This window comes from Chanodichthys erythropterus, chromosome 9 (genome assembly GCF_024489055.1).
Source record: "Chanodichthys erythropterus isolate Z2021 chromosome 9, ASM2448905v1, whole genome shotgun sequence".
Taxonomy (NCBI): Eukaryota; Metazoa; Chordata; class Actinopteri; order Cypriniformes; family Xenocyprididae; genus Chanodichthys; species Chanodichthys erythropterus.
In genome coordinates, this window is record NC_090229.1 from 12,946,023 (window position 1) to 12,969,904 (window position 23,882).

The 23,882-nt window shown below is 36.1% G+C and overlaps 3 protein-coding genes across 6 annotated transcripts; 2 read left to right on the top strand and 1 right to left on the bottom strand.

The window, feature by feature from the left end:
- Nucleotides 1-1,390: 1,390 nt before the first annotated feature.
- Nucleotides 1,391-17,891, top strand: mier3b (mesoderm induction early response 1, family member 3 b). 2 transcript variants are annotated; one of them, XM_067393588.1, is made up of 13 exons: nt 1,391-1,405; nt 2,144-2,168; nt 2,415-2,560; nt 2,682-2,816; nt 2,897-3,020; nt 3,353-3,426; nt 9,584-9,656; nt 10,317-10,462; nt 10,586-10,667; nt 10,752-10,846; nt 12,121-12,248; nt 12,333-12,484; nt 13,853-17,891. In XM_067393588.1, exons 1-13 carry the CDS (start codon nt 1,397-1,399, stop codon nt 14,302-14,304), a joined length of 1,641 nt encoding a protein of 546 aa, XP_067249689.1. In that variant the 5' UTR covers nt 1,391-1,396; the 3' UTR covers nt 14,305-17,891. The 2 variants fall into 2 exon arrangements, with proteins under 2 accessions (XP_067249689.1, XP_067249690.1); XM_067393589.1 differs by having other exon boundaries at nt 10,755-10,846.
- A 360-nt stretch (nt 17,892-18,251) lies between these two features.
- kgd4 (alpha-ketoglutarate dehydrogenase subunit 4) lies at nt 18,252-20,938 on the bottom strand. Of its 2 annotated transcripts, none has more exons than XM_067393590.1 (5): nt 20,805-20,938; nt 19,849-19,917; nt 19,385-19,448; nt 18,904-19,112; nt 18,252-18,690 (listed from the first exon to the last, which is right to left on the bottom strand). In XM_067393590.1, exons 2-5 carry the CDS (start codon nt 19,897-19,899, stop codon nt 18,673-18,675), a joined length of 342 nt encoding a protein of 113 aa, XP_067249691.1. In that variant the 5' UTR covers nt 19,900-19,917; nt 20,805-20,938; the 3' UTR covers nt 18,252-18,672. The 2 variants fall into 2 exon arrangements, with proteins under 2 accessions (XP_067249691.1, XP_067249692.1); XM_067393591.1 differs by having other exon boundaries at nt 19,849-19,914; nt 20,805-20,931.
- A 42-nt stretch (nt 20,939-20,980) lies between these two features.
- cenph (centromere protein H) lies at nt 20,981-23,058 on the top strand. 2 transcript variants are annotated; one of them, XM_067393592.1, is made up of 10 exons: nt 20,981-21,090; nt 21,181-21,306; nt 21,464-21,519; nt 21,607-21,643; nt 21,718-21,786; nt 21,873-21,929; nt 22,016-22,079; nt 22,208-22,259; nt 22,447-22,604; nt 22,751-23,058. In XM_067393592.1, exons 2-10 carry the CDS (start codon nt 21,191-21,193, stop codon nt 22,835-22,837), a joined length of 696 nt encoding a protein of 231 aa, XP_067249693.1. In that variant the 5' UTR covers nt 20,981-21,090; nt 21,181-21,190; the 3' UTR covers nt 22,838-23,058. The 2 variants fall into 2 exon arrangements, with proteins under 2 accessions (XP_067249693.1, XP_067249694.1); XM_067393593.1 differs by having other exon boundaries at nt 21,012-21,090; nt 21,158-21,306.
- The last annotated feature ends 824 nt before the right edge of the window (nt 23,059-23,882 follow it).

Consider the following 23,882-nt stretch of genomic DNA (forward strand, 5'->3'; position numbering starts at 1 on the left):
CATTTGTGTTCCGAAGATGAACGGAGGTCTTACGGGTGTGGAACGGCATGAGGGTGAGTAATAATCGACAGAATTTTCATTTTTGGGTGAACTAACCCTTTAATAGGCAAGGGAACAACTGTTTGGTTACATTTATAGACAGAAAACTAATTATTGTTATATAGCTCAACACATTTAGTCTGATTGTTTAAATCTAATTTTCTTGATTTTTTACAACTATCATGCTTTACTATGCCTCAGAGACAAACACTATTTTGTCAGTGTAGCTAACATAGCATAATCAGATGCAGCTTTATTTTTTGTAATATGGAATTTTGTCTATGATACAATATGTTTTAAAATTAATTGCATGCCATTTATCAACACAAGCCATCCAGCATTTAATATGATATTCTAAACTCGATCTGTCTTACTGCAGTGCTCACAGCAGCCGCCGAGCGAACACACAGAGAAACATTATAACATTTTCAACACACTTAAATGTATCTAATATGATAAACAGAGCTGTGTTACCTCATATGAATGACCGGAAAAGCGGAAGCAGCGCCAACGACTGTGGCATAATAAAAGTTCCTCTGCTCGCGGCGTGTTGCACAATCGCTCCAGCGGCCTTGTTCAGCTCCCACAACACTCGGCCCTGCTCTGCTTCATACTACAATAGTGTATAATCGCATCCATGAACATGATTTCTACCCGAGTCCTATCTCGTCTGTTTCCACCGGCCGTTGAGGTGAAGACCACATGTCCCAAGATTCTGCGCTCAAACTTGGCTTCATCAAGCTACGCCTTTGTTTTGAATAGGCATCTAGCGACCTCTAGCGGACGAAAAATATTACATATTGCACCTTTAACTAACAGTGTTGTAAAGTAAAATCTCCAAAAAAAATCATGAAAACAAACTTTTAAAATTGGCTTGAAATATTAAGGATTCGTAGCTGAATACTTGGGCAGGTTAAAGGGAAATCTGAAATTTTAAGGAATGTAGGCATTGCTAGGTGGTTGCTAGGGTATTCCTGGCGGTTGCTAGGGCATTGCTAGATAGAATACCGTGGAATGGTCATTCTTGTTGTTATAACGGATGTCATCAGAGATTATTATTAATTGTCAGTATGTAATTATTATTGTGTAGGCTACATAAACATACTATTGCATTACATAATTATTTTTCATGCCTTTGTAAAAATGTGAAAGTGACAAACGTATGAATGTGTAAATGTCTATGCTAATTATTAAGTTGGCTAGACTACTGTGAGATCTATGAACAGCCCAAATCTAAATCCCTGTTTGCTGAAAATCTGTTTGAAAAGTGTGCCAAAAGCTCTGCGTGCATCATTGGCTCCCTGTGTACATCCGGGGAACTGCAGCACAGCCAACCTATGAGGCCAAAGACACCAATATGGCGGAGGTAAGCTGGATAGCTGGAAAAAGTATTCGATTTTAAATCCATCTCTTAAACGATTCAGTGTGATAGCTATGACTTTCGTTGATATATATGCGTAAATTAGAGCCTGATATGTATACGCCTGGGGTTTTAGTAATAATTGTGTAAAACTGACGATGGTAAACCGGTTTAAGTGAAGAGTGATCTATCAGGATCGGAGAGGCCTCTGAATTTCATCCCCGTTAGCTCGCAGGAAAAACAAACAAACAAGAAATCGTCGCCTGTAATTTATACATTACTCGATATAAACGTCGTTTTCATGACGCATTGGACTGTTTTTTAGGCTTCGTCGTGTTTTAATATTTTGTGTGCATGCATATGGGCTGTTAACGTGCAGGAATGGTTTGTTTATGATGTGAGCAAAATGGGATTTTGCAGTATTTGGAGAGGATGGCAGCATCCGTATGTAGATGATGGCTGTTTGGTTTGTGTCCGTAATTTTGCTGCATTAATAAGTAGATAAGTGTTATGATGTTTTATAAGAGGGGACGCCGTCTTGTATTTACATTGATGTACATTTACTGTCATGGGTTTTAATTCAAATTTTTGCACGCAGACGGATGTAAAATTGGATATTCATTCGGTTTCATACGTTTTCTTGTGCTGGTCATTGTACTTTATATTTTGCATTATCTGATAATCCATTTTTTTTTTTTTTTTTTTTGCTTTATTTTTACTTTTTCTTTACATCTGTCTGTACAGGCTTCCTTTGGGAGTTCGAGCCCTGGTAGGTTTATTGTTTTAATGTATTATTTATTATTGTTTTTATGGTATTGTTGGTAGTAATAAGAATAATAGTTGATGTACAGACACTTAACTGATAATGTGCATTATAAATTGACAGTTGTTGGTAGATATTGGAGTGTGTGTGTGTGTATATATAATATACTTGCATGCGTATGCATACATACATGCATAATTTCTATCAAGTTCCTCCAAACACTAAAATAACTCTTTCATTTCTTTTTCTCAGTTGGCTCTTTGTCCTCAGAGGATCACGATTTTGATCCAACAGCTGAGATGTTAATTCATGAATATGACGATGAGAGAACTTTGGAGGAGGAAGAGCTTTTGGATGGAGAGAAGAATTTCAGTGCAGAATTATCAGACTTGGAGAGGGTAACATGCGTTCATAACAATCCAATTGTTTTCCTCATTCAAAAATGTATGCATTGTTCACTCTCTTACACCCTATGGGTCACATTTCTGCTGTGACACATTTCTCTTTTAACATGAACAGGAGGGGAACATGCCGATCGAGGAATTGTTGGCTATGTATCGTTATGAGGCGTCAGTCAGTACAGGGGCGGGATCTAGCATGGACAGTTCTTCTGTTGAACTAGCTGATGATCTGCCTGACATGACCCTGGATAAGGTAATTGACATGATTTTGTTTCAGTGCCAGCCAGGGTAAATTGTCAACAAGATGAAATCACTAATGGTCTTCTGCTGCAGGAGGAGATAGCGAAAGATCTCCTGTCAGGAGATTATGAGGAGGAGACCCAGTCCTCTGCGGATGATCTGACCCCTTCTGTTACCTCCCATGATGCCACAGACTTTTTTCCTAGAACACTCAGATGTGAGAAAATCATTACTATCTTCTACTAGTACAGTTTGTGTTTTCACATAGTACCTAGCTGTTCATGTTTTCTTTTTGAATGTTGGAGATGTTTTGTAGTTTAATAATTTAATTTAATTGTAAACTTATGAGACACAATATAGAAAGTGATAAGGAGTCATAATAATTATATTTACATTTCTTTTTTTATTTTTTATTTTTATCGAGAATTTAAAACTTGTGTAGACTACATGGAAAAAGTCATAATTTAAAAATGTAATTTGGCACCTTCAAGCATATTATTGGTATATGCAAATATATTTAATGCACTAAATTTGTGATTTTTCTTCCAGCCAATGCAACATATGATGGTGATAAAGAATCTGAGGGGGAGGAGGATGGTGTGAGCAGTGAAGATTCTAGAAAGGTTAGTCTCAAATTATTGTACACATTCTTTTTAATATATAGATTAATTGTTGAATATAAATGACTTTTACATTTTTTTTTTTTTTATTGTAATGTTCAAAAGTTTGGGGTTGGTAAGATTTTTAAAGGTGCCCAAGAATGCTTTTTCACAAGATGTAATATAAATCTAAGGTGTCTCCTGAATGTGTCTGAAGTTTCAGCTCAAAATACCCCATAGATTTTTTTAAATTAATTTTTTTAACTGCCTATTTTGGGGCATCATTAACAATGCACTGATTTACACTCGACGCCGCCCCTTTAAATGCTCACGCTCCCTTCCAAACGAGCTCTCGACTATATTACAGCGCATTTACAAAGTTCACACAGCTAATATAACCCTCTAATGGATCTCTACAAGATGTTCGTCATGCATGCTGTATGCATGCTTCGAATTATGTGAGTAAAGTATTTATTTGGATGTTAACGTTTTATTCTGAGTGAATTTGAGGCTATATGCTCTGTGGCTAACGGCTAATGGTACATTGTTGGAGAGATTTATAAAGAATGAAGTTGTTTATGAATTATACAGACTGCAAGTGTTTAAAAATGAAAATAGCGATGGCTCTTGTCTCCGTGAATATAGTAAGAAACGATGGTAACTTTAACCACATTTAACAGTACATTAGCAACATGTTAACAAAACATTTAGAAAGACAATTATCACTAAAAATATCATGATATCATGAATTATGTCAGTTATTATTGCTCCATCTGCCATTTTTCGCTGTTGTTCTTGCTTTCTTACCTAGTCTGATGCTTCATCTGTGCACATCCAGACGTTACTGTCTTGTATAATCCCTTAAACATGGGCTGGCAGTATGCAAATAATGGGGCGTACACCCCGACTGTGCGTAGCAGTCGGTGTTATGTTAAGATTCGCCTGTTCTTCGGAGGTCTTTAAAACAAATGAGATTTATATAAGAAGGAGGAAGCAATGGAGTTTGAAACTCTATGTATGTCTTTTCCATGTACTGAACTCTTGTTATTTAACTATGCCGAGGTAAATTCAATTTTTTAATCTAGGGCACCTTTAAAATATTTTCGTTTCAAATGCAAGATCGAAAGATTTATAATACAACATAGCCAATCCCCACATCTGACTATTATGACTTTAAAAGGTAAAATATGTATATGTATCTTTTTTTGTGTGTTCAAAATGAACACAATTTAGATAACAGGTCAATACATTGTCAATCCTTCTTCCAAAATATGTTTTGTCTTACCCTGATTCACTATGGTTGGCCAGTTATAATTGTTTATATTTTAGACCTGCCGGGATGGTTTTCACAGGAAATTGCAGACATTCGTCATGTCTCATCATATCCATAAATGGAGAAAAGTTGCTCTGGCTACTTTGATGTGTTTGTGGTGAGGCAGTAGCATAGGTTAGTTGTCACAATGAGCGAGAAAGGGTGACATGGAGCCGCTAAATCTTTAAATAATAAAAAAACGCTGAATAGAGGAGAGTCTGCTGGCAAAAAGAGAACGTGACAGAGCTCGTAATAAAATGAGAATCAACATTGGCTTGGCGTTTGGGTGAGAACTGAGGGAATTGAAATATTGTAAAAGTACGTTTTATTACTCAACAGTTGAGTAAGGTATTTTATTGAACAGATGTAGCGCTCTAACAGAGTTCAATGTAAAGCATTATCTGTTGAGAAGGGTTATTTCATTATGGTTGTTGTAGCACCATGCTGTACTATATCTTCAAGGACATACAGAGTATAGTTACTATAACATCTTTAGCTAATCAGCTTGAGATCCTTTCCATCTAAACTGGTTATCTCTTAAGCCTAGTAGTGAATGTTTTATGAGCAGTAGGATAACCATATTCATCTGCACAGTCACACAGAGCTGAAGCACAAGAAAAACAATGTTCTTCTGTAAAATGCATGCAGTTGTTTTTAAACCTCTAGAGAGCCAGAAGTTATATTGTGTACCTTTTTAATAATGGTTGGATGTGGGGATTGGCTTTGTTGTACTTTAAATTTGTTTATCTTGTATTTGTTTAAGAGTGAATGGCTGCTGAAGGTAATGGGACTGAAATGTTGCGAAATAAATTGATGATAAATTTTGCAAGTTGGTATAGTGTGTGTGGTAGGGATGGGCGATATGGCCTAAAAAAAATTATCACGATAATTTCAGGTATTTTTTCCGATAACGATACCAATGGCGATAATTATAAAATATACCATAAACTTGATAGTCATTAGTCAGCAAGAAAACTAAGAAAACAAACCATTTAAAACAAAACGAACTGGATTAGAAACTGAATTATTTAAGTATAAGTATCATAACTTTATTATTATAATATACCTAAACTGAGTGCTTGTAATCAAACGCATCATTTTATTCTGGAGACTGAACTCGCGCTCTGCTGCCACACTGGAGCGCGCTCACCACCTACTGGGCAGGGTTAGGAATTACATTTCAAATCTACATCAGCCTCAGTAATCTTTCAAAATGACGGAGCGCCTTCATATTTTTTCCGTCATTGCTAAAAAACAAAAACAGTTAACGCGACCTCATATATATATATATATATATATATATATATATATATATATATATATATATATAAATATATATATATATATATATATATATATATATATATATATATATTATATTATATATATATATAATATATTATATTATATATATATATATATATATATATAATATATTATATTATATATGATGTCACACGACCGCGGAGGCGCGATTGTCATGCCGACCGTAACATCCCTAACTGTATCAAAAAGTAACAATCCCAACTATGTCTTCAGATAGTTTACAAAATATATCTGACGCAGCTCTCCGTGTACGCGCTTCGGATGAGTACACACAAATCTCCTTACAGCGCGCGCAAGTTCTCTTTTGCGTCTTACAGTTGAATGTTTAAAGTGGCAACTGGCAACCGCAGTAAAGATAGTTTGCGGTTTGATATTCAGATTTCTTTTGGCTATAAATACGCAGTGCGCTGTCATAGACATGCAAATAATACCGAATATCGTTCTCCCAGATTTGTGAATTAAGGTGACGCTGTCCTTTGGGCTGAAATCAGGGTTTTTTTTCGTAGCGACTCTTAATTTTATAATGGCTATAGCTCCAAATGTTGGACACTTAGAGGAATGAAACTGGTGTCATCTTCACCAGCTTGATCTGTGAATTTTTTCACAGCAAAGCTCTTGTCCGTAAACCCCTTGGTAAGACCGCCAGTAAGGAATGTGAAATAAAGGCGTTCTTCATGTTTAACGTCTATTACCAATGAACAGGCAGACTGCTGGAATAAAATAACATTTTTAGGTCGAGCTCGATTTGTGAAAACTTTCACAATAGCATTTTATCTCGTGGTCGTGTTTCTCTTTGCTCTGCCCATTTTTTGTATAATATGATATATATATATATATATATATATATATATAAATGACCTTGTACAGATAATGTACATCACTATTCTCATTTTTGAAACTTTCACAGTTCAGTACGGGTCAGCTGACCCATCCCAGGGTCACTAACATCGCTATTCTGATCTGTGAAAACTTTCACAGTTCAGTACGGGTCAGCTGACCCATCCCAGGGTCACTAACATCACTTTTCTGATCTGTGAAAACTTTCACAGTTCAGTACGGGTCAGCTGACCCATCCCAGGGTCTCTAGCATCACTATTCTGATCTGTGAAAACTTTCACAGTTCAGTGCGGGTCAGCTGACCCATCCCAGGGTCACTAGCATCACTATTCTGATCTGTGAAAACTTTCACAGTTCAGTGCGGGTCAGCTGACCCTTCCCTGGGTCATGTACATCACTATTCTGACCTGTGAAAACTTTCACAGTTCAGTACGGGTCAGCTGACCCATCCCAGGGTCACTAGCATCACTTTTCTGATCTGTGAAAACTTTCACAGTTCAGTGCGGGTCAGCTGACCCTTCCCTGGGTCATGTACATAACTTTTCTGATCTGTGAAAACTTTCACAGTTCAGTGCGGGTCAGCTGACCCATCCCTGGGTCATGTACATAACTTTTCTGATCTGTGAAAACTTTCACAGTTCAGTGCGGGTCAGCTGACCCTTCCCTGGGTCATGTACATAACTTTTCTGATCTGTGAAAACTTTCACAGTTCAGTACGGGTCAGCTGACCCATCCCAGGGTCTCTAGCATCACTATTCTGATCTGTGAAAACTTTCACAGTTCAGTACGGGTCAGCTGACCCATCCCAGGGTCTCTAGCATCACTATTCTGATCTGTGAAAACTTTCACAGTTCAGTACGGGTCAGCTGACCCATCCCAGGGTCACTAACATCGCTATTCTGATCTGTGAAAACTTTCACAGTTCAGTACGGGTCAGCTGACCCATCCCAGGGTCTCTAGCATCACTATTCTGATCTGTGAAAACTTTCACAGTTCAGTACGGGTCAGCTGACCCATCCCAGGGTCACTAACATCGCTATTCTGATCTGTGAAAACTTTCACAGTTCAGTACGTGTCAGCTGACCCATCCCAGGGTCACTAACATCGCTATTCTGATCTGTGAAAACTTTCACAGTTCAGTATGGGTCAGCTGACCATTCCCTGGGTCACTAGCATTACTTTTCTGATCTGTGAAAACTTTCACAGTTCGGTACGGGTCAGCTGACCCTTCCCTGGGTCACTAGCATCACTATTCTGATCTGTGAAAGTTTTCACAGATCAGAGTAGTGATGTACATGACCCAGGGAAGGGTCAGCTGACCCATACTGAACTGTGAAAGTTTTCACAGATCAGAAAAGTTATGTACATGACCCAGGGAAGGGTCAGCTGACCCGTACTGAACTGTGAAAGTTTTCACAGATCAGAAAAGTGATGTTAGTGACCCAGGGAAGGGTCAGCTGACCCGTACTGAACTGTGAAAGTTTTCACAGATGAGAATAGTGATGTACATTATCTGTACAAGGTCAATTATATATATATATATATATATATATATAATATTATACAAAAAATGGGGGGCAGAGCAAAGAGAAACACGACCACGAGATAAAATGCTCTTGTGAAAGTTTTCACAAATCGAGCTCGACCTAAAACAATGTTATTTTATTCCAGCAGTCTGCCTGTTCATTGGTAATAGACGTTAAACATGAAGAATGCTTTTATTTCACATTCCTTACTGGCGGTCTTACCAAGGGGTTTACGGACAAGAGCTTTGCTGTGAAAAAATTCACAGATCAAGCTGGTGAAGATGACACCAGTTTCATTCCTCTAAGTGTCCAACATTTGGAGCTATAGCCATTATAAAATTGAGTCGCTACGAAAAAAAAACCTGATTTCGGCCCAAAGGACAGCGTCACCTTAATTCACAAATCATGGAGAACGATATTTGGTATTATTTGCATGTCTATGACAGCGCACTGCGTATTTATAGCCAAAAGAAATCTGAATATCAAACCGCAAACTATCTTTACTGCGGTCAACTGGCAAGGTTTAAATGAGTTTATTTTAAACAGTAGCAACGTGAGATGTTCAGGTCTCACCTGCACTCGCGCGCTTATCAAAACCCGGGTGATGATGGCGTGAATGACATACGGCTCATTCATTGAACATTTGTTTATAGTGATTACCGTAGTTTGCTCCACATCTGATTTTCTATAACTAAACCAGTTCCAAATTGTGAAGGGAACTCTTCGCTTAACAACAAGCTGCTCCTCAGCCTCACGTCTTTCGTTATGCTTGTTTTAACTCCACACGTGAACAGTGAATCGGTCGCGCACGAAATACGTCAACAACTAGACTTCTCGTAATTATCGCGAGGAGACACATTTTTATCGTGAGGAGAATTTTCAACGGTATTTATCGCAAACGATAATATCGCCCATCCCTAGTGTGTGGGACTTCTTTTTCTTGTTTACTCCATTGGGTTTTGATAATTGCCTTTGTCATACACACCTATCAAGTACTTGCAGGTGTGCTAGGGTAATTGTTCATTGAAAATATTTTTGAAAGTAATCTTAGGCCACTGTCAATTTAAATATATTTAATACAATTTATTTCTGTTATGGCAAAGCTAAATTTTCAGCAGCCATTACTACTTTTGTGATTCAAAAGTTAAACAGAAATCTTTTTTTTCCCTTCAAAATGCAGGAAATAATGGTTGGGTCTCAGTATCAAGCAGAAGTTCCCATGGGGCTCAGCCACTACAATGATGATGAAAAGGGTGAGTGTTTCAATTGTTTATTGTGATTTCTAACTGAAATAAACCATAGTAAACACTGTGTATCACTAAGGCTGGATTGAAAATATTGATTTCTCGATTTAAGCGATTCTCATTTTGATGAACCGATACTGATTCTTAAATCCCAAGAATCTCTGCTTTTTTCAATTGATGCGTGAACGAAACTTCACTAAACATTTGTATTATTTGTTTATTGCTTTGTTACCTTTGATACGACACAACGTCTTAACTCTCAAATTGTCAATTTTGTTAGGAAATTCAAACAATACATGGTGTTTTGGTGCTCTTTATTGTGGCGTGACAGATCGCTGTAGCACCTCATTTCAAACAAAGCAGCAGTGCTGAGTGCATGTGAACTGAACATTTCTTATGCTTTACTATTAGTTATAGCACAAAATATACATGAATGAACATCAGAAGGTATGCTGAAAGATACAGTACAACTTACCGAAATGAAATCGCTCACTTTTTTTACCAATGGAAAGACGTCAATAAAGCAACTCGTACATAATGACTCGTAATGTTACATTTACCTCAGAGAAGCCATTCGGTGTCCAAAAACTCATTAGTTAGCTAGAAAAATGATTGAATCACATAAATCACTGTGAATGAGACTAATTTGAATGTGTATTATGTTTAAAGTGTACGAGGAGGACGATCAGCTGCTGTGGTGTCCTGACGTGCTGTCAGAGTGTAAAGTGAGAGACTACCTCAAAGAAGCGCTGACACAGTCTACAGATGACAGCACACAAGATCCCACATCTGAACACATACGAGATAACGAACAGGTCTGTGCTCTACAAAAGCTCCTATTAATTAAAATAATTCATGTAAAGATTATCTGCCCATGTGAGAGCTGCTGCTATGGTTTTAATTGCATTTTTTTTTTTTTTAAATGACCTCCTTTTTAGGCCTTGTTTGAGCTTTTGAAATGTAATTACGACACCCGTGAGGCACTGACGCGATACCGCAGTAATGTGAAGACCTCGAAGGGTAGGCTGTTCAGTACAGGACCAGTTTAAAATCTTTTGTACCTGCAGCGGCAGAAATGTTAACTTTTCTTTGTTGTTTTGATAGAAGAATCCCCACCGTGGTCAGAGGATGAATGTAGGAACTTTGAACATGCGCTGCAGATTTATGAGAAAAACTTCCATCTTATTCAGAAACACAAGGCAAGTAATGCATGTTCTCTTTTTCACTGGGCTTCACATGTTTTTTTTTTTTTTTTTTTCTCTACATTTCTGTTCAAAATTTTGGGATTGGTAATGTTTTTGAAAGAAGACTTTATGCTCACCAAGTCTGCATTTATTTGATCAAAAATACAGTAAAAACAGTAATAGTGAAATGTTATAATTTAAAATAAGTTTTCTAATTTAATATATTTTAAAATGTTTTTTCTTAAAGCTGAATTTTCTGCAGCCATTACTCCAGTCTTCCGTGTCACATGATCCTTCATAAATCATTCTAATATGCTGATTTGCTGCTCAAGAAATATTGAAAAAATTGTGCTGCTTCATATTTTTGTGGTAACACTTTTTTTCTGTCAATTTATTACTTACTCTCATGTCGTTCCACACCCGTAAGACCTTCGTTCATCTTTGGAACACAAATTAAGATATTTTAGTTGAAATCCGATGGCTCCGTGAGGCCTCCATAGGGAGCAATGTCACTTCCTATGTCAAGATCCATAAAGGTACTAAAAACATATTTAAATCAGTTCATGTGAGTACAGTGGTTCAATATTAATATTATAAAGCGACGAGAATACTTTTGGTGAGGCAAAAAAACAAAATAATGACTTATTTAGCGATGGCCGATTTCAAAAGACTGCTTCAGAAAGCATCGGAGCATAATGAATCTGTGTGTCGAATCATGAATCGGATCGCGGGTCAAACTGCCAAACTGCTGAAATCACGTGACTTTGGTGCTCCGAACTGCAGATTCGACACAGATTCATTATGCTCCGATGCTTTCTGAAGCGGTGTTTTGAAATCTGCCATCACTAAATAAGTCATTATTCTGTTTTTTTTGCCTCACCAAAAGTATTCTCGTCGCTTTGTAATATTAATATTGAGCCATTGTATTCACATGAACTGATTTAAATATGTTTTTAGTACCTTTATGGATCTTGACAGAGGAAGTGACATTGCTCCCTAGGGAGGCCTCGCAGAGCCTTTGGATTTCAACTAAAATATCTTAATTTGTGTTCCGACGATTAACGAAGGTGTTACGGGTGTGAAACGACATGGGGGTAAGTAATAAATTACAGAATTTTCACCCTTTAATGCATATGCATAAATTAATATGCAGTGATAGTTATACATTGTAAAAAGTCATTGTGCAACTCTGTTTGGTTAGTTATCCAGACATTAGACACTTCACCTTTATTTTCTTTTTCTTGTCCTTGGCTATATTCTCATAGCTTCTTTCTTTTTTTTCTTTTCAGGTTCAGACACGGACTGTAGCAGAATGTGTGGCTTTTTATTACATGTGGAAAAAGTCAGAACGGTTTGACTACTTTGCTCAACAGAACCGATTTGGCAAGAAGAAGTACAGTTGTTACCCGGGTGTGACGTAAGTACTGGGATGCGAAATTGATGCTTGTGTCTGATGAGTAATGTGTGTTTCAAAGAAAATATGTGTTGGTTTTGTCCTCAGAGACCTGATGGACAGGCTGGTGGATGAGGCGGAGGGTCTGGCGGTGGACAGCTCGTTGTCCGTATGTTCAGCAGGAGCAGGGGGAAGGATGGAGGCGTCGACAGAGCAACAGCTTGGACTGCTCAACTCCATCACCGCCAGCGACCTCACAGGTGAGCTCAGCTGTAGTCACGAGTCATGAACAAATGATTAATTCTTATGATTTTTTTTTTTTTTTTTTTTAATCATTTTTATTCTGGTTCATTTAATGAATCCCTCAAAAAGATGATAAAATGATTGTTAGCAGTTTGAATCGGATAAACCCTTCATGGAGTGAACTGAATCAGAGCAGTTACTAAATCATATGACTAATTCACTGACTGATTGTTCATTCATATAACAAAATGTTGTTGAAATACATTTGCCACCGTCTCTTTTTTTTGTATTTTAATAAAAAAGAATTTAAACTATTTATTTAAACATTAAAACAAATTATCAAAATATTTGTGTAGGAAATGAAACCACACTACTGTAATGGTATCAGCAAAATTTCTTTATCACACATCCCCGTTTTTTTCCTCAGATATTTTACAGAAGTGTATAATGGTACATTGGTGGTCAAATATTTTGATTAATTTGAATAAAGATTTTTTTTTTTACGTTTATGAACAAAGTATCTTATGCTCACCAAGGCTGAATTCATTTGATGAAAAATACAGTAAAACACTAATATTGTGAAATATTATTGCATTTTAAAATAACTTTCCTATTTGAACATTTTATGTAAAATTGATACCTTTGACGACAAAGCTGAATAACTCGTCTTCAGTGTCACATGATACTTGAGAAATCATTCTAATATGCTTTAGTTATTATTATTGGAGGTTATTAATGTGGAAAACAGTTTTTGCTGTTTAATATTTTTATGGGAACTATAACACTGTTTTTTTTTTTTAATCAGGATTCTTTGATGAATAGAAAGTTCAAAAGTACAGCTTTTATTTGAAATAGAAATCTTTTGCAACATTATAAATGTCTTTACTGTCACTTGAATCAATTTAATGTGTCCTTGTTGAATAAAATTAATTAATTTTATTAAAAAAATAAATTTCTCTCTTTTCCCATACTTTTAATTGGTAGTGTGTCACATTATGCAACTGTTTTCAACATTGGTGTTAATAAGAAATTTTTTGAGGAGCAAATCAGCATATTGGAATGATTTCTGAAGGATCATGTGACACTGAAGACTGGAATAATGATGCTGAAAATTCAGCTTTGTCTACACAGGAATGAATTACATTTTAAAATATATTAAAATGGGAAACGGTGTAATATTTCACAATATTGCTATTTTTACTGTATTTTTGATTGAATAAATGCAGTCTTGGTGAGCATTGATGAGCGAATCCTATTAGTCTAAACTTTTGACCTCCAGTGTATATTTGTAAAATTCTTACAACTGCAGTCATGCATTTTGACAACATAAAAAATTATAAATAGTCTGATGTATAAAAAATGCTTTTTTGTTTTTTTTCTTGCAGCCCTTAGTAACAGTGTAGCAACTGTGTGCAACGGTCCAGGAGACATGAGCTGTTTAGACTCCCCTTATTTCCCCCCTCTGGAGAGTTTACACAGAGGAGCCATGAGCCATGATGATCAGCTCAACTACGCCACGAACGGAGACAGTGGCTGCCTCAACATGCTGGATTCTGGCTTCTACCGCTCCGACCTGGGCCAGATCAGCATGTGCAGCACCAAAGACTGCGAACGGCCCTCCAAGAGGCTCAAAATGGGCCTTTCGGACTCCTTCATTAACGACGTGTCCGTAACTAACCTGGGCGTGGACTTCGAGGGCAGACGCGCACATCGCATTACAGGCGCCACAATGGCGGTGTCGGTCACAGACTTCAGCAGCATAGGGAGCGGCGAAGCCAACGGTTTCATTGGCTCTCATTCACGACACCACCAACACACTGCACTTCAGTCCGACTGACTCCTTTCTGCCATCCAGACACATTCATCCGCTCACTGACTATTAGTTCTTTTTTAAATTAAGAAAAAATATCTATATATAAATATATGAATATACTTTTTGGTCGTTTTTTGTTTTTGTAATATGACATCAGTGATGTCTTTATTGTACAGAGCTAAGAAATCTTGATTTCTCAAGAGTTTAAATAGCCATTTATTTTTCTGGTCCTTCAGATATTTAATATCCTTTTTGTTTTCGATGATATACAGTTAAACCTAAATGCTGGAGCTTAAGTCTCTTACTGTACTCATCCCAACGCCTGCATCTTTCAGTTTTGTTTTCTCACGAAAAATTTGCTGCCGCCAAAACTGCATTTTTCGTTGTCGTTGTTTTAGGCTTATTATGTATGTGTGTCTGTTTCAAAAATGGGTACTTTTGTCAGAGTTTACACCGCCCGAGATAGACTAAGCCTTGGGAAATGTAGCATTTTGTATATCAGGAGACTGGCTTTTGTAATTGAAAATAGTGATTTCCTTGGAGCAGAAGACCTACATGTTTAAACAAGAGCACTTTGTATCGTTATTGGTTGGTGTTCGAGTTAGGATGTTTTTAAGTGTAAGCTTTAATAACTGTCGATTTATTGTGGTAATCTGAACATTTAATAACTTCTTTTGAGTTTGATCTTTTTTCAGATTTTGTTTTTTTAATTTTGTGCATTACCAAAATTTTGCCGGAAAGTTCTTTTCTTTTACATTTTGCTTTATTCTCAAGTTTCAGATGAGAAGAACGCAGATTGAATCTTTCTCAGCTGCGCACTGTTAGAAATGTAGATTTTCCAGTCCCCAAAGTTTCCGCTATAGATTTTTTTTTTTTGTCCATGATTTGGCACTCAAATAATAATAACAATAGTAACATTTTATGAGACAGATTGGCTCTACGGGGCAGTTGCCTGCACTTCACAGTATTGGCATAAATCGTGTATAAATATTAGACTGTGAGAAGCATGCAGGATGTTTGATTCCCCTTTGAGCTTGCAAAGGCATTTACACGCTAGTCATTACCTTCACAGGTCACTTTTACAAATTATAAATAACTGCAGGTGCTTTAGTACCAATTGAACCAGTGTTATTTTTACTTTTTTTTCTTTTTTTTTTTTTCTATGCATTATGTATATTTTGTAGCTGCCAGGGGTACTGAGAACACCCGAATGTTAATTGAGCTTATTGTTAATCACTCTGGACCTCTTTTTATGTTAAGCTCTCTATCTTAAGTTCTTTACCATTGTTGTATATTGTATGCATGAAGCAGATTGGACTCTTGTTGATCCTTGTTGACATATTTCAAGCTGATTAATACTAAATGCCAAAAAGCAATCAGCTTGCCGCACTGTATCAAAAACCGATACTGCCTCTGAGCTCGAGTCCTTCCTGCTATTTGCATTTAAAACAATTTACCATAGAATTAATTGTATACTAAAAGCCCTGACTTTGAGTAGGGTAATGCAAAAATGCTAAAAAGTTTTTGTTTATGGCAATAATATGTAGATATGTATAGATTGTTGTACTTCTGTAAGTCTTACAGTATCCATATCTTATTCTTGCCTTTGATTCTTTACTGCAGTAAGAGACGTCAAAAACATGCATGCCGATGGTGGTCGTTTGCAAAAATACCACAGCATTTTTTTTTTTTTTTTTTTGAGAGAGAGAGATGTGTAGAAATGTGTGGCACATGCTTTTTGGACACTCCCATTTAAACCTATTTGTTCATCTCTTTGCTCAGTAGACTGAGGAGTTTCATTCGTTCATCGTGATTCTTACATCCTTGATACATAACGGCTGCTAATAGTAATGTGAAGAGTCTATTTTCTATTGAATGCACTGCAGTTATAAGTTGAGTTGAAAGAGTCTTGTGCATCTACATAGTGAAAATGTAGGGACGTACTTGTTAGCATGTTTGGAGCTGCGACTACAGAAGCTGATTGAAATGGATCCATAGATGCTATTATTCCTTGACGAGATAGAAAGCACTACAAAGAGTTTATCTCTGTCAGTCTTTTTTGTTCAGATGTTTTCAGTGTCTACATCAAGCAGAGAAGTTTATCATGCACAAATGTAGTACTTGGTGCTCATATAAAAAGTTTTTTTATTTTCATACTTAAAGTCTCTGTGCTCCTACTATTCTGTATTAGTACTTTTTATAAATGAAATGGTGAACTTCTGCAAGATTTGCTGAAGTACACTGACAGTAATTTTACCCCCAAATGTTTTGCATATTGTTTCATTTTAAAGACAAGCTAAAATACCAGAATGTACAGGTTGTTTTGACCTATAGAAGTAAATGTTTTACATCTTAAAACTATTGAGAAAAGTTTGGTAAAGTGGATTTGTGTGTTTTATTATGTATTTAATTTAGTCATTTTAAAGAATTAGTAAATGGAGGTTTTTACATTCAACCATGGAGGGGAGGACAATGGTAAAACTTGTGAATTTAACCAACAAATCCTATAAATGTATATCCATATATACAGACAATCATAACATTTAATTACAGAAGTATTCAGATATCTCTATTGTTTATAAAATATGTACATATAATTGTATTGCTTTTTGGTTGGTTTTTCATTATTTTGTATTTTTGTTGTACTTTATTACTTGGTGTAAAAAGCTCCAGAAATAAAAGCTCTGGAAACAAATGTGGTCACTTGATTTAAAACATCCTACTCAATTATGTTAAAGTCCTCCTGTAGTCATTGATTTCATCCCTTAAAACCCATCTTTGATTACCAAAATTACATATTTAAAAGTTTTATCCTGTGAAAAAAAAATGTTCATGAAAAAATAACTTGAATGTAACTACACTCTTGCCTCATTTAGTATACGCAGATCTATGAATATGCTAATTAGCCCCGCCCCCAGCTCAAATTAACTCCGTCAACTTACTGAGGTAAACGCTGCACAATGGTATTGTATTTTACAACGTCAGACAGATAATGGTAATTAATATGATTAGCCTTTGGCTTGACTATGTTTTCAAACAGCTTATAATGTGTTGCTAATGTTAAACAAGCCATGTTCCTGGTCGCGAGTCAGACAGCTGTCTTCTAAAATTCAGTATCCTTAGAAAAGCTTTGAACATCAGTGGAGAAAATAACATTGTAATATACATAATACACCCGCTATATTACTAAATCTACCTGATTTTTCATATCAACATAAAAATATAATGGGATAACCTTTGCTTGAGACTCCCACATGCCGTTCCACACCCGTAAGACCTTCGTTAATCTTCGGAACGTAAATTGAGATATTTTTGTTGAAATACGATGGCTCCGTGAGGCCTTTCTTAGGGAGCAATGACATTTCCTCTCTCAAGATCCATAAAGGTACTAAAAACATATTTAAATGTGAGTACAGTGGCTCAATATTAATATTATAAAACGACGAGAATATTTTTGGTGCGCCAAAAAAAATAATTCGGATCGCGTGTCAAATCGCCTAACTGCTGAAATCACGTGACTTTGGCGCTCCGAACTGCGGATTCGACACACTGATTCATTATGCTCCGAAACTTCTTGAAGGTGTGTTTATAATATTAATATTGAACCACTGTACTCACATGAACTGATTTAAATGTTTTTAGTACATTAATGGATCTTGAGAGAGGAAATGTCATTGCTCCCTATGGAGGCCTCACTGAGCCATCGGATTTCAACTAAAATATCTTAATTTGTGTTCCGAAGATCAACAAAGGGTGTAAACCTACGAGGGTGTAAACCTTTACGGGTGTAAAACGGCACGAGGGTGAGTAATTATAGAATTTTCATTTTTGGGTGAACTAACCCTTTAAAGCATATTAAAAACACCACATCGACATATGAACAACATTAAAAACTTGATTTTCACCAAAAAAAATACATGCAGAAATGGTGGTTATGATTAGATAAAGTAGGAAAATACAAATGAAAACACAAACTTTCAAAAATTAGTAAACATTTTAATTGTTCAGGTACTCGTAGTGATCGGCTTAGTTCAGAAACCTGTAGAATATGCTGGCACTCAGTGCTTTTCTTGAATTCAGAATATATAATGAAATGGAAGAAGAAATTAATCAACTGTGTTCTTGATGGTCAGAAGAAGTGCTGGCCAGAGTGGCCAATACAACACAGGTGGATTGAAGAATAAGAAGGCAAAGAGTTTTGCATTTTAATGTAAATACAGAGCACTTGAATAATAAGACAACCAATTGTAGGCTTTACTCAACTGTCAAATGATAATCTGTATGTACAATATAACTATAATTTATTTAGATGACATATTATTAACTCCTCATACTGAGAAGAAATAAGTCAGTCAACGGATTTTGGAGTCTGAATAAACTGGACCAGACGAGTCACTCTGGTCCGCCTCGCTGCAAGAGAGAAAACACGCTATGGTCAGTGGTTTGTCCATATTCTGGGCTATTTTTGTTCTAAATTTTACAAATGTATTTATATTTCTCTAAGGTCCAAACAGAGCAGATTTAGAAGATTGTTAAAACTGAAATGAAATGCGTTCTTTCAAATGTAAATGTAGTGATTCTGTATTTTCAAATGGCGATCTGTAAAAACAACTGAGCGCTAACCTGGATGTAGTCCATTTCATCTAATGCAAGGGTTCTCCTGCGGTATTTCTGAGGGAGATCTTTAACTACAGAGATGCTGTCCGGGGTGCCCGGCAGTCGGCTGATGGGTCCCGGTGGTCTGGGAGGAGGTGATATTGATGTTGCAGGTGGAGGTGCGGATGGGGAGATCTGTGGGAGACTGGCTGTAAGAACCTTCAGTGCCTCTTGTACTGGAAACACAGCACAAATAAAATGTTAACAAACTAGTAATGCCAACTTAGATGTTTGTTACCATGATTTAATTAGTAAAATGAATGCAAGTAGGTTAAACATCTACCACAATGTAAACTAGGTAAAAAAAACCTAATGTTTGGTCTCTTAAACCTATTATGAGGAGCAGTTTGGGGAGCTTCTAATGCATTACACAAATAAAAATGATGTATTTCACAGAGTAACAGAGATGAATTACATTCAATGGCAAAAATATAGGCTTATTACTGACCATTTGGCCTAGGGACACTCTTTCGATCTGGAAATTTTATTAAAGGTGCATGAGGTCGCACAACCTGCAAAGGAACAAATGTAATGAGAAAAATTAAACAAAACAGTTCTGCCAAGTGACTTATCTATGCTTAATTTTAAAAGACTAAACAACCATAGACAGTTATGAACAATTTTTGATATTTAGGTTTTATTGCATTTACTTTATATAATTCTTAACGCGTGGATGAGATGATATTGTGTTTTACAGGAGTGAAATAAAGCGATATACAGTGAGGAAACTTGGTCTGTCCACAAGGGCATCTGTCAAACCATTGAAATCAGTGCATTTTGGTGAAGTAAAAGCACTCAAGATTAAAATGACTGAATACTATGCGGATAAGAAATCATCGTTTCAACAACGAGCTCAAATGAGCGATATGTCACAGCAAAATGAACGGTATTCAGGTTAACGCAAGTGTTTACCTGCACGACCCGACTGGCAGCTGCCATCTTGCCACTCACTTTGCTTCCCATGACGACATCCGATCACTGCTTCCGGTTCAAACATATCGACAAGACCACAAAGTGAAGACATTAGCAACCTGAAGAGGGCACTGTTGTATTATAACTTAAAGGACAAACGCGGCAAACATTTCCGCGAATCGGTTCTTTTGAACAGTTAGTGTAAAAGAACTGGTTCAAAAATCAATTTTGCCAGTTTTACTACGTGTGATCGTTTGGCTTAAAAAACATGTTTTAATAATACCAATAGTAGTAATGATGACGATGATGATGATGATAATGATGATGATGATGATGATAATAATAATAATAATAATATTGCTACAGCCAATTCCGTTTCATATGCGTGTCGATTAAACTGTCATACAAAAATAAATAAATAAATAAATAAATAAATAAAAAATAAAATAAAACAAACAAACAAACAAATAAAAATGTCATACAAACAAGTCTGTTCAGACCAATTTTGCGAACCGGCTCAAATGATTCACTGAAAAGATTCGACCCAAAATAAGGGTTTACATTTGGCAACCAGATGAGGAGGGCATGTAAGGACTATCATAAGACAATTGATACTTAAATATAGCTTTAATTTCCCAGAAGGAACTGCATTTGTTATGTTCGAGTCTGTAGCAGAATAGCTGACACATTAGTTGCATGAGTAAATCGTACTGAATGAACTTGAAACGGTCTGTCAGTTCATTCACATATACATGCAAATTCATCTAATTCATGAGCTTTGATGCTATACATCAATAAAACATTACTGCAGACAAAAAGCTAAATTAATTCACTGTACCCTTACCCTAGCTCACCTGCTAATATTCATTACAAGAGGTTCTGCCTTTAAAATAGCGTTACATTTAAAATATATAGAGCCCCGCTTCATAATAAGCACAATAAACATGCATTCTTACCATCAATACGCTATCTGGTAGTGCAATATAACCTTATTTTTCCATGTTGACCTCCGAAACACACTAAACACCGTAATGACAGTGGCCAGTGACGGCCAATCCTTTATTTCTGCTCATGCTTAGTTTGATGCAGGTGGGCGGGGTTTCGCGGATCACCAAGTCACATGACTGTCACGACTTCCTGGCGGCAGTTTCGGACAGGATTACGGTTGCGCGGCTTGGAATCTTGTAACGAAAAAGTGATATTACTAAACAAAAACATCAAGAGCAAGAACCGGAAGCGACAGTAAGTGAGACGAGTTGTTTACATATACTCACTTTGTGAGTGTAATCTTTTAAACCTTTAGTTCCAGTATTTTCTTTTATTTCTGCACAGGCATGCAAAGATGAGTTCCAGTAATCATGGTGGACCCTCTTCAGATAGTGACCCTGCTGAAACGAACAACAGCCTGCCTGATCCTTCGTCAGCTTCTGATGGAGTGACACCCACACGTTTGCTAAAGTAATTTTCCATTCTTTCGTTGTACGATTTGTTGTTATGGTCTTGCACCAATGCGTAGAGTACAAATTAACTGTACTATATACTATTATATATACAGTATGTAATAGATAAGTGTAACTATGCTCATTCTGTTTCTTGTATGTCTTGTTTTTTCAAGAATGAAAGAAATAATGGAAAATCAGTGTTTCGAAATGAATGTTAAAGTCAGCCTGGGTAAGCTAAATTTATATGTGAATAAAACACTTGTGTAAATATTAATCACTAATAATTAACCTAATTCTAATTGTGTTTAATTCTCAGGAAAACACAAAGAGTCACATGAAGCTGAAGAAGATCTGTAAGTGTGTTTGAAATTTGTATGTATATACTGTTATTAAATAACCCAACATTCATCTTTTTATTCATCTGTAGATCCAAGTATGAAAGTGCAATAGAGCAGGCAAGACTCTCATACTTCAACAAGACACTGGTATTAAACAGGTAAAGATGCTGTGGTATCAAGCTTCTTTTTGCAATACAATCTCTGATGGTGTTCATGTTATAAATGTTTTGTGTGTGTGTTCTAGAATGCAGATTTGGAATGCCATCATTGAAAAGATGATTCAGAATGATGCAGATGCTGAGTAAGTGAATCTTAATTTAAATAATTCTAATCTATGTAGTCTGATATCCAGTTGCCCTAACAGTAATCTGAATTTATATCATAAAGGGCACTAAAGGAACTTACCAATGAGAACACTGAGCTCTGTGAAAAGACCATACAAATTATAAAGGTGGGACATTCCCTGTTCTGCTATAGGTTTTAGAAAAATTCATTTTCATATTTATGAATAATTCTATTTCTAAACAGTTTTATGATCATACAATGCTTGATTGCTGATCCTTTTTTTTTTTCTTCCAGGAAACACGAGAGCTTCAGGACCAGATCACAGATATTCAAAAGGAAAGACTTGGTACTTATTAAGGCCCATATGGAATCATCTTCAAATGAGAGCCTTTTTATGCTTGTTTAATGTTATATTTTGACAAGATGCAGCATCTGATGGGTCAAATTGTTTTAAAACCTAAGAAAAAGCTGAATTCACATTTTCAATATGCGAGTTGGTAGAAAACAACCATATCTCATTCATGTTTTCCTAGACATAAAAGGACAAATTAAGAAAAAAATGCTGGAGATAAATGAGTTGAAACGGGTGAAGGAAAATCAGGGAGAGGTTCAGCAGAGAGCCAAGGAAAGAGCTGAAGCGGTTCTACAGAAACACCAGAAAGTCACCACCATTTTACAAAATGTGCTTCGGGTACGTGGCTTCTCAATGTTTGCTCGTATACTTTTCATCATTCTTACATAATCTACATAGTCTTGCTTTGTTTTTTAGGATCACTATTTTGAATTTTGACTATAATGCATTTTGAACCTCTTTATTATAAAAATCTTGTTTTTCAGGGAATTATACTGGCCAGTAAAGTCAACTGGAGAGATGATCCAAAGTTAAGAGACCTTGCAATGGGACTAGAAAACATACCTAACTAAAGAGGACCTATTTGAACACAGTTCTCTGATTAATGTATATACTTCACCTGTAAATGTGCTCACTGTTACCATGTTCAGTGTAATGTTTTTCTTGTACATTTACATCGAGAGTTATGGCAAGGATGTTTCACTGAAACATGCACAATGTATAGTTAAGCTTTTCATAACAGCTCATTTTTTTCTAATATAAACTGTAGAGAATATTTTAGAAATATCCTGAATGTGAGAGATATTAGATGATCTCCATTTACGGATAAAATTACCTTTTTAAAATAAAGTTCAAACTGATCTTTAATAAAAAGTAATGAAACCATGTTAACTAGTTTTACTTCTGTAATGTCATGCATTTGAGTGAAACAGGTTATTTAATAAGGAAATGGTTGTTGCGTGATAAAAACAGACCTGGATGCCTTAATGGCTAGTTGGCTTTTTAATAGCCTGTGCGGTCTGCCATTACAATAGCCGAATCCTTTACATTTTCATTAAATAATACAGAATTTTTTGTACTGATAAATCATTCAGGATAGGGAATGTGCAAGATCAGTTTTTTTTATTAACTCTTGTGCAACCTTATGGACATTTTTGTCCATTTTTTGTTACAAGTGTGCCTTTGTTAATGCCAATTACATGAATTTTGGCTCAGGTGTTTATTTTTATTGGAATTTTAATATTTTACCCTCTTTCCTTCAAAAAATCAGTTTTACCCTCCGTACAAAAAATACTCACACTCAGCACCTTATGGACAAAAATGTCCACATTGAAACAATGTGCAAATAGGCATTCATTTTATCGGCAAGGCTTCAAATTTTACATTTTTACCATTTTTTACTAGATTGTGCCATATTTTCAAATATGGCATATAAAATAAATACTCGCTTTATTTTTGTTTTCTGCTTATGCATATTATAGTCTTATCATATAGTCATTTGGAAAAATAATGCAGCTATAATTGTGTGGGTATGATGGTAAGGATGTCCGAGTGTAGTTTGCATGTGTTTACTGAAAATTTAATGTGTGTAATTAGTTTGAAAGAAATTATATTGTA